This window comes from Micromys minutus, assembly GCF_963924665.1.
Source record: "Micromys minutus genome assembly, chromosome: 2".
Classification (NCBI taxonomy): Eukaryota; Metazoa; Chordata; class Mammalia; order Rodentia; family Muridae; genus Micromys; species Micromys minutus.
In genome coordinates, this window is record NC_137971.1 from 51,716,687 (window position 1) to 51,727,242 (window position 10,556).

The 10,556-nt window shown below is 52.7% G+C and overlaps 1 protein-coding gene across 1 annotated transcript; it reads left to right on the forward strand.

Moving 5' to 3' along the window:
• Positions 1–2,545: 2,545 nt before the first annotated feature.
• Positions 2,546–10,503, forward strand: PPP2R5B (protein phosphatase 2 regulatory subunit B'beta). The gene is made up of 14 exons (XM_080913503.1): positions 2,546–2,872; positions 3,293–3,755; positions 4,425–4,621; positions 5,520–5,621; positions 5,768–5,860; positions 5,989–6,119; positions 7,217–7,276; positions 7,381–7,489; positions 7,819–7,872; positions 7,938–7,988; positions 8,101–8,220; positions 8,997–9,124; positions 9,317–9,418; positions 9,781–10,503. Exons 2-14 carry the CDS (start codon positions 3,557–3,559, stop codon positions 9,926–9,928), a joined length of 1,494 nt encoding a protein of 497 aa, XP_080769629.1. The 5' UTR covers positions 2,546–2,872; positions 3,293–3,556; the 3' UTR covers positions 9,929–10,503.
• Positions 10,504–10,556: the final 53 nt, after the last annotated feature.

Below are 10,556 nucleotides of genomic sequence, written 5' to 3' on the forward strand. Positions count from 1 at the left end.
AGCAGAGGGTTGGCTGTAAAACAACCAGCCTGAACTATATTGTAAGCTTTAGGTAAGCCTGGGCTAGAGAATAAAATAACCAAACTGGTTGTCCTGCACCTTTAATCTCAGCCCTTGATAATCAGAGGAAGGTTCTGTGGACTCCAGGCTGGCCTGGCCTTCATAGTGAGTTCCAGGAAAAGCCAGGGCTACATAAAGGGACCCTGGCTCCAAACATGTGAACTGTTTAAGTATGTACACAGGCGTGGCAGTAGCATAGCATACCTTAAAGTCCTGCACTGGAGGCAGAGACAGTTCAAAGCCAGCCTGGTCTGCACAGTGAGTTCCAATCTGCACAGTGTCTCAAACTTGTAAAGAATGGCCGAAAATATAAAAGAGTCACTCAAAAATCCCACGCAGAGAGTCCCCACATAGCTAGGATGACAGACACAGGCACACAGAGATAGAAATAAATATAATGAAACATTACTAAGAGTAAGAGTTTAAAAAGTAAGAGTTTAAAGGTGTGGCCTTTGCGGTGCACACCTTTAATCCCGGCGCTTGGGAGGCAGAAGCAGGCAGATCTCTGAGTTTGGGGTCAGCCTGGGCTGCAGAGTGAGTTCCAGGACAGTCATGGCTTCATAGAGAAACCCCTTCTCAAAAACAAACAAACAAACAAACCCAGAACAACAACTCCTCCCAACTTAAAAATAGTAAGAAAGGACTTTTTAACCCAACCCTTTATCTTTAATGTCTGTTTGAAAGTTAATTTAAGGAGCCAGAGAGATGGCTCAGAGGTTAAGGGCACTGACTGCTCTTCCAGGTCCTGAGGTTCAATTCCTAGGAACCACATGGAGGCTCACAACCATCTGTAATGGAACCTGATGCCCTCTTCTGGTGTGACTGAAGACAGTGACAGTGTAGTCATATAATTAAAATAAATGAGTCTTTAAAAAAATACAGAAAAAGTTTTTTCTTTTTTTCTTTCTTTTTTTTTTTTTAAAGAAAGTTAATTTAAATTCTACTTCTGAGGTAAGGGATGTAGCTCAAAGTAAGCATGTGTGAAGCCTTAATCTCATCCTCAGCATCCAAAGCAGAGACTCTCAAAGCCACGTCTTCCACTTGTCTTATTCCTGCATCGTCTAGGCCCCTGCTCGGCACGGCCAGTTGGCTTTAGTCAGCGGGGCCTGAAAACTGCAGCAGGGAGAGTCTGTGGAGAGCACTACAGTGTTCCAGGCAAGGCTTTCCTCCTGTCTTGGCATCTGGGTCCTGGTCTGGTGGTAAGAGGCTCTGTGGGTCTGGCTTCCCAAGCTTATTATTAAGGAGTAAGGAGAGGGAGGCAATGTCTGAGCCTTGGAGGTGGGGCAAGTAGTAGTTTAGAGGTTCCTGTTCTGTCTGGCAGATTAAAAGCAGGAAGTCAAGACCTGCTATTCCTAGGCAAAGGGAATACTGTCTCTGGGCATTTATTTATTTAGGTGCCAGATTCTAGGCCAGCTGAAATGTCCTCAATATAGACCTCTGCTGTTTGTTGCTCTACAGGTGGGCACTTCTTGGGTATACAGACTTCTTTTGCAGCACTAAGTGATCACCAGGGTCTATAAATGGGTGGGGCACAAAGCACCACTGTTTCCCCAACCTCATTTTCTCTCCTGCTGCTCAGCTTGGACCAGTTTGTCACCCAGGTAAAACTTCAGGGTAAAGATCTCAGTCACTGAAGAAATGGAGTGTTAGAGTGTTGGGTTCCAGGTACTATGAAGGGACCCCAGGACTGCAGACTGGGAACTTTTGGCCAGAATGCCAAACTCTTGGAATACAGCTGAGCCTTCATACCCAGGGTTTTGATCCAGAACTTCCCACTCTCCAGGGCACATCTTGGAGCCAGAGGAGACTAGAGGTTCTGTGCCTTAGGATGGGGGCAGCTCCAGAGTAGCAAGCACCTTCTCCCCTACTTGCTTTGGCATCCCAGGGCTGTCCCTTTAAACTACAGACCATGATGTCACCACAGACTGTAAGTGACAGGAGGGGCACTGCAGGCCCGGAGAATGGACTGCATTTCCCAGGAGCCTGTAGTGAACCACACCCCTCCCAGCAGGCGCTAGCGCAAAGCAGACCAGTAACCCCTTCAACGCCGGATTCTAGGGGTTTTGTAAGTGTCGGGCCTCATTCTGGGCTGAGTATGAGGATCCTGTGGGGGATGGCCTGAGGCACAGATTGCTCAGACCAAATTGTGGACCTGGTACACGGTGCTAGGCCTCTGTCCTGCTGCACTCCTGGCATTAGCATGTTCCAACACCAAAGTCTTCTTTCCCTACACAGTGTCCCTTCCAGAATTCTGGAGTCCAGTTCTGAGCTGGGGTCTGTCCCACTTTGCTTGCAGGTTTTAAAATCCTTATCTTTGTTTCAGGAGTGCGGAGTTCCTCCCTTTGCTCCGAGGTTACCCGTAAGGTTCGGTAGCTTCCTTTAAGCAGAGTAATGACTACATTTCCCAGCGGCCCTGAGTCCTCCCTGACGCAGCCCCCCCTAGCGGAGGGAGGTGCGGGTCGGGAGGGGGGAGGTGACTTGATGTCATCCTGAGCAGCTGGGCGGCGGGTGCCGGTGCGCAGCGAGCCGGGTCTCCCGCTGCGCTGCACCGCGCTGATCTGAGTCCGGAGATATCTGTCGAGGGTCGCGTGCTGCCGGGGCCCAGCCCAGAGCCCACCGAGAGCCCGACCCCTTTGGGGGCTGAGCTAGGGGTATGCTCCAGCACCCCCAGAGCCTGGGAGCGAACCCAGGAGCGCCGCCGCCCAGCCCCAGCGCCCCGAGCGGCGGAACCACCGCTAAGGACCCCTGAACCGTTGTCCCCTCCACCGAAGCAACCTTTAGGGTCGGCGACCAAAGTCTGGGTTTTTGAGGAGTGAGTGTGTACCCCAGTACCACATTGAGGTTTGGAGACTAGGAAGGAGCGGGATATGGGGAAGAATGCTAGGGTCTGAAAGGGGGTGCACGAGAACAGGACCCTCTTTTTGGGGGGGGGTTGAGTGCACCGGGACGGGAGACATTGATGGAGCTGGAAAGTCACACTGCTGTAAGGAGCTGGGGATGCTGGACAGAGTCCCCATCCTGAGTAGAAGCCATAGGCCGTATTTGGGGAGGGGCTACTTTAGAGCTTGGGTCTGGAAGAAGGGAGGGGCATGATTGCACCCTTGTTTTGGGGTCTAGCGAGGGAAGGAGGGAAAAGAAGTGAGGGAGTAACTGCAGCACGCGGGCTGTCTTTGGAAAGAACCGACCTGCTCGCTATGTCTCTCCTGCTGACCTTTCTAACCTGACTTCTCAGAAGAGCCAGCGTGGGAACCCCGACTGGACTCTTCTGGACCTCCAGGAAAGACCTGAGCCATTGCCTTTCTACTTTGCCTGCCCCCCCAGGACTGGGCAGTTGCCAGAGGCCCTGGGGGGGGTCAGGACTGTGGTCGTTCTCCCCATCCCCTCCAACACGCTGGACAGGATGGGTCCCAGTTAGTGCGTGTGGCTTCATTCAACTTACTCCAGACCTACAAGGAGCCCCTTGGGCTCTGAAAGATTGACGTGTTACCTACTGGCCATGGAGACGAAGCTGCCCCCTGCGAGCACCCCCACAAGCCCCTCCTCCCCAGGGCTGTCTCCAGTGCCACCACCAGACAAGGTGGATGGCTTCTCCCGCCGGTCCCTCCGCAGGGCTCGGCCCCGTCGCTCACATAGCTCTTCTCAGTTCCGCTATCAGAGTAACCAGCAAGAGCTCACTCCACTGCCCCTGCTCAAAGGTGAGCTGTTGGTGGTTGCCTGAGTACCTTAGCCCAGAAGGAAGCAAGGTGGGGGAGGACCAAGGGAGAAGCAGCTGTCAGGTAGGGTTTGGATACTCTTTTAGGCTAGGAACTCTACTGGAACTGACCCCCGGTCTCCAGGCCTCTGCTGACGCATAGCCTGACTGGCCTGTCATCTATGGAGGTGGGGCATCTGAAAGTGGTGCCAGGGGCAGGCAAGGGCCAAGGGTGGGGCACACAGCCTAGGTTTCAGGAGGCTACTATCAGTCCAGCCAGCTGCCTATGTCCTGGGGTAAGTGTTTGGCATGCTTCCCTGGGATCACCACATCCCCCCACCTTACTCCAGTCCTGCTTTCTACTTTTGGCTCATAGATACACGTGCAGAGGGAGGTAGTGACTGTTGGGGGGCATGCCTGCATATCCAGGGTTTGTGATCTTGCTTTAAAGTCATGAGGTCTCTGATCCTGGATTAGAAGAGAGGACCACTTTCCTACACTGACTTCCAGGAGTGAAGGATGGGACTAGAACTGTTTGCTCGCTGTACCCAGTACCTTGTATGGGGGCAGTTGAAGCTTCCTGGATAGTCAGCCTGAGGGATGAGCAGTTCTACCCCTGTCCAGAGCCCTGGCAGCTTGATCCAAGCTGTCTCCTTTTGTCCCTCCCTCCCAGATGTGCCAGCCTCTGAGTTACATGAGTTGCTGAGCCGGAAACTGGCCCAATGTGGGGTGATGTTTGACTTCTTGGACTGTGTGGCTGACCTCAAGGGCAAGGAGGTGAAGCGTGCAGCCCTCAATGAACTGGTGGAATGTGTGGGGAGCACCCGGGGGGTCCTCATCGAGCCCGTCTACCCAGACATCATCCGCATGGTAAGCACTGTGCCCAGTGGGACAAGATAGGGGACAAGAATCCTATCAATCTACCTCTAGGACTCCTGTGGCAAGAATTAATGTAAACCCTTCCGCTTGGTCTCGGGGCCTCACTTCCATTTCCACAAAGTCCCACTGCTGCCCACCTTCTCAGGATTTCCTCTCCCTGCTGTCCCTACACTTGAGTGAGCTGGGCCTAGGGTACCTGTCCTTCAGGCCACTCGTCTTCCATGGTCTGACTCGGGCATGGGCTAGTCTATAAAACCCTCTCTCACAGTCTGGCCAGAAACACTTTGGCTCTGAATGCTTGGGGATTTCACTTCTTTCAACCTTACCATCACTGCTGAATCACATCCAAATACAGATGTGTCAAGCCACCCTTGGGTCTCCAGCCCTTGGCGTAGGGCTTGCCCGAACTTGGTGTTTAGATGAAGATTGCCCAGAGGACTGAGTTGTTTGCTGGGGGGTAGGTCAGTCTAGGAGAATCAGATGAGGGCTGGTGGTAAGACTCAGTGCAGGGCCTCAGGTTCAAGCCCCGTGTACTTAGAAAGTGCTTGGGCATGCTAGGCAGTGGTGGCATGCATACCTTTAATACCAACACTTGGGAGGTGGAGGGAGGTGCATCTCTGAGTTCCAGGCCAGCCTGGCCAGAGAGAGTTCCAGGATAGTCAGAGCTCTGTTACACAGATAAAACCCTGTCTCAACAAACAAAAAAACAAACAACAACAAAGTGTTTCTCCTGATATTGCATGCCTGTAATTCTAGTTACTTAGAAGGCTGAGGCAGGAAGGCCACAAATTTATTTCCTGCCTGGGCTATAGAGAACTTTGAGAGTGCCCAAAACTTCTGCTTCTATGGTCTCATCCTTCAGCTCCCCCCAACCCCTTTCCTCTACTAGATATCAGTAAATATCTTCCGGACCCTGCCACCTAGTGAGAACCCTGAATTTGACCCTGAAGAAGATGAGCCCAACCTTGAGCCTTCATGGCCACATCTACAGGTGTGAAGGGCTGGGGAGTAGGGTCTGCATTTCAGAGTGGACTGGATGATTTGGGGAGACCCTGACTGTTGGCCAAGAGCTGCAGGGTAAGGGAAGTGGACAAGGTTGTAGTTAAACTCACTGTTTCCTCTGTCTCCCACCCCCAGCTGGTATACGAGTTTTTCCTGCGGTTTTTGGAGAGTCCAGATTTCCAGCCCTCTGTGGCCAAGAGATACGTGGATCAAAAGTTTGTCCTGATGGTGACTTGGGGAGCCCAGGCTGGGTGGTACCATACAGCAGGCACAGACTATCAGAGGGACATGGGATAGGATGGGAAAAAAACAGGTTGACATCTGACTTTATCTTACCCTGACCCTGGGTCCTGCAGCTCCTGGAGCTATTTGACAGCGAGGACCCCCGGGAACGTGAGTACCTCAAGACCATCTTGCATCGGGTGTATGGCAAGTTCCTGGGTCTCCGGGCCTACATCCGAAAACAGTGCAACCACATCTTCCTCCGGTACGTTGCACTGCCGAGATCTGGGAGGGAAACAGGGAAGAAGGGACCTGCTGGGCCTCATTGGGTATATGTTCAAGTTCTGAGTGTGCAATGTAGTATTGATTATATGAAGCCCATGAAATCATCAGAAAATAAGTATTCATTCCCATTTACAGATGAGAAAATAGAGGCTAAGTGAGAATACTATAGGAAGTTAGAGGCCTGTTAAGTAGTTCAGAGGAACCAGGGCAGCTCAGAGGGATGTAGGAGCTATAACTTCTAATCCTTATCAGCCTGGTCTATAATGACCCAGAGAAATTCTCTCTACAAACATGGTCAGAACACCATATCCACTGGACATGGGGAGTCCCTGTGACCTTGTAGTTGAGACCATGGCTGTATATTTGAGTTTGGTTCCAGTATTTGGGTGAACTTGGGCAGGTCCTTGAAGTTCTCCTCTTGCTTCATCCTTTGAAGTGGGCACACTGCCTGTTCTAATGTGGGGCCATTCTCCAGATAAAGCCAGATGGGCCTCTAAAGCACCTGGCATAGCTGCTGGCCTGAGGTAGGGCCTCTGAAACATTAGCTGTTGTTTCTAGTGATAAAGTAGAGAAGCCCTGACCCATGTTCTCCAGGAGCTCAGAGTCCATTAACTCCCCACTTATTAACTTGGAGGTGAGTAGCCTTTAGCTACAGAGTCTCAACTTCAGCTCTGTGATGGCTTTCATGGGCCTTGCCTCCTAGGGGGATTTTGAGAATTACAGTGCAGGGTAAAGGTGTTTTTGCCTTCACTTTGGTTGATTGCATGAAAGTTGAAAGTCCTAGGCTGGTGCCTGCTGGCTGGGTACCAGGTAAGGAGGGCTAGGGATCTGAAAAAGTGAGCTGGGGCTGTGTCAGGGAAGAGACTGCTGGGACTGACAGTGGTTGTGATGCCTGGACTGGGAAAGACATTTTGCAGGTGGGTGTGGACTCAATGGGGGCTGGTTTGGGGCACCAGGAAGGGAGCACTCCCGTGGGGAAAGTTGGACAGCTGTGTGGGATGAGTCAGAATTTCTGGCAGGACGGGTGAGAGAGCTCCCAAAGCTCCCAACCCTCCAAATTCATCTCTTCTCCTACAGGTTCATCTATGAGCTGGAACACTTCAATGGTGTGGCTGAGCTGTTAGAGATCTTAGGAAGGTGATTCTCCGTGGGCTTTTGCTGGAGCTGGGGTTTCTGGTAGGAGGTTCTGGGGGGCCTGCTTGGCTGAGCTCTGCTCTTCTTTTTTTTTGTCCACTCCAAAGCATCATCAATGGCTTTGCGCTGCCCCTGAAGACTGAGCACAAACAGTTCCTGGTTCGAGTCCTGATCCCCTTGCACTCTGTCAAGTCACTATCGGTTTTTCATGCTCAGGTGAGCCTAGGCCTGGCCTTGCAGCAGCAGCCGCCTTTGCTGACGTTCAGGGCTGCCTGTGGGGCGAGGAAGTCAAATTGACACTTACTAATCCTGTCTCACCCCCGAGTCTCTACTAATTCAGTGTCCTGTACCTTAACGCTGACCTCACACTCCAGCTCTGTGCCTCTCCAGCACTCAGAGCTGGGTGCCTCATAGGTCCAAGTGCTCAGTGAACAAGAGTGTGAAGGCAGTAATGAGCAGATGCCTGGCACACTGTCCTAGGCAGCTAGTTCTTGGCTCCTGGCCCTTCCTGACCTTGGCTACTTCTTTCCACCCTGGCCCTGCAGCTGGCATACTGTGTGGTGCAGTTCTTGGAGAAGGATGCAACCTTGACAGAGCATGTGAGTACCTTGGAGGGAAGGTGGGCCCCTCACTCTTCAGGTCTGACTCCTTCTCCACCCTATAGGTTATCCGGGGGCTCCTCAAATACTGGCCTAAAACCTGCACCCAGAAGGAGGTATGAAGGGCTCTCACAACCCTGACAGGAGTGGGGAGGGCTGTTTCTGGAAGGCAAGCGAGCAGGTGTTTACTTTAGGGGAATGTGAGCTGCTGCCCTGCCCTCTCCCCAGGTGATGTTCCTAGGGGAGATGGAAGAGATTCTCGATGTCATCGAGCCCTCCCAGTTTGTGAAGATCCAGGAGCCCCTCTTCAAGCAGGTGGCTCGCTGTGTCTCCAGCCCCCATTTCCAGGTATGTGACAAAGGGAGGTGGGATTAGGGCAGGGGCATAGCTTGGCAAGGATTCTCAGTTGCCCCAACATAGCCTTTTCTCACTCAGCTTCTCTTCCAGCCTGAGGCCTGGTAAGAGGGGGATGATAGCCTAGGGCCAGCCCTCAGATATGTATTCCACTGGCTGAGCGGCCTTTGGGTAAATCACTTGTCTAAGTGGGGTTCCCTGACTAAAAGATGGGCCAACATTTCATATTGAGAGGAACAAGAGTTGTCAACACACCAGGAAAACTGCCCCAGAATGGGCTGCAGAGCTGTGGGGCCCGCTTTTCTTGGTAACTTTAGACTTCATGGTCCCACTTTCTGGTCAGAAGGTTCAATTCCCTGTGGTATTCTATACTCACTCCCTAGGAGTCATAACCTGGTGGGAGTTTGTTCTTCTTCATGATGGCTCTGGATTTCACTTTTAAAACACCTCAAAGTATGGGACCTTCTTTCATTCTGACAACAGCTGGTGGAGATGGGCATTCATACCCCATTCACACAGCAGACAGCTGAGGCTAGGAAGCTAACTGCCTTGCAAGGCTGCACACGTGGGCTCTGGAGGAGTCAGGACTACCCATGTTGACTATAAAGTCAGAGCTTTCTCCCCTCCATTTGTTTTCTCCAGTGGGTCAGATAAGCCCTCAGAATGGGGTGTGGAGGTTAGGGGTTTGGAGTTTGAGGGTAAGGAGAAAAAACAGACCTTGCACACCCAAAAGCCATGACCAGGCCCTCTCTACTGCTTCACCTGCCCAGGTTGCAGAGCGGGCTCTGTATTTCTGGAACAATGAGTACATCCTGAGCCTCATTGAGGACAACTGCCACACTGTGCTGCCTGCGGTATTTGGGACCCTCTACCAAGTGTCCAAGGAGCACTGGAATCAGTGAGTGTCCAAGCTTTCCCACCCTTTGGAGACAGACACCACTAGTCCAGCCCCTGGGGCCTGTCCTAGTCATGAGCAAATGTCAGGATGTCAGAGGGAGGTAAAAGCAGTGACGTGAATGGGCAGTGCTCTGGGACTGGGCACAAGCAGAACAGTGGGTGAATCTCCTCACACCTCTCCTTGCTGTGTCAGAACCATTGTGTCCCTGATCTACAACGTGCTCAAGACTTTCATGGAGATGAATGGCAAGCTGTTTGATGAGCTTACAGCCTCCTACAAACTGGAAAAACAGCAGTGAGTACCGGCTAGGCTAGCCACTGGGGAGGGACAGAGAAATGAGAAGGATCAGACCCTCAGGCTGAGGGGGAATGAAGAGAACCCATCCTGGTGTGCTCAGCCTCATCCTATCTGTCCTGTGCAAGTTCAGCTGCCCACTGCACCCCGGCCATTCCTTTCAGTGCCCATGCACACTGGCTGCTCTGACCGGTGCCTCAGTCAGGACAGCTCAAGGCCCAGCCCTCCCTCTCCTTTCTCTCCTTACTTCTCCCCTAAGCTGAGGGTTCCCATGGAGTCCTAATCACTTTACAGTGGGGTGGCAGTGAAGTTAGACTGCTGGCAGCCAGAAGGGGAAGGGCTGCCTCACTCTCTCTCCCCAGGGAGCAGCAGAAGGCCCAGGAGCGGCAGGAGCTATGGCGAGGCTTGGAGGAACTGCGGCTACGCCGGCTACAGGGGACCCAAGGGGCCAAGGAAGCCCCTATTCCACAGCCTACGCCCCAGGTGGCTGCCAGTGGAGGTCAGAGCTAGATAAATCTAGAACAGGAGACGCTAAACCCAGAGCTATCAGCCCCTCCATCCCTTCTGTCCAGGGGCCCAGTGAGGCCCACGCCTCCCTGCGGCCTTGCCAGAGTGGCTCTAGGACTCCCTACCAGCCCCATGGGAAAAGCTTTCATGGAGGGGAGACAAGAAGGCAAGATGGTAGTCTTGGCAGCAGAACTCTCAGGCCTTTGTGGCAAGATTCTGGCAAGACTATACCAGGGCAAGTCTGCGACTGGGAAGCTGCCATCAGGGATCTTCCCCTGCCCTACACAGCTAGGCTCCAGGCGACAGCTGGGCTTCTACCCCTGCTCCTGGCCTGGGGCATGGACACTCAGTACCTGGCTTGGCCTGCCTCAGCCTGGCCAGGATCTTCCTCATCCCCACCATGGGGGTACAGTCTATTTATTCTGCCCAGCTCACCCTCAACAAGACACTGTCCAGGGACATCCTCCTCTCCTCTCCCTTGCCCTGAACTTCCTTATCCCCTTTTTATTTATTGGGCAGGGGGAGGGGTGAGGGCACAGGCAAGAAGAGATTCACATTGTCCTGGGGTGAGGGAGGGGGTCACAGTAATCATGGTCTGCCCCCTTCACCTGGCTAGGGGGCAGACTTAATA

Bases quoted from the DNA above. Each gene is read 5' to 3' on its own strand.
- PPP2R5B (XM_080913503.1), top strand. From the start codon at position 3,557: ATGGAGACGAAGCTGCCCCCTGCGAGCACCCCCACAAGCCCCTCCTCC. The intron at 8,221-8,996 runs GTATGTGACAAA...TCACCTGCCCAG, and splicing joins TCTCCAGCCCCCATTTCCAG to GTTGCAGAGCGGGCTCTGTA. The intron at 9,419-9,780 runs GTGAGTACCGGC...CTCTCTCCCCAG, and splicing joins TACAAACTGGAAAAACAGCA to GGAGCAGCAGAAGGCCCAGG.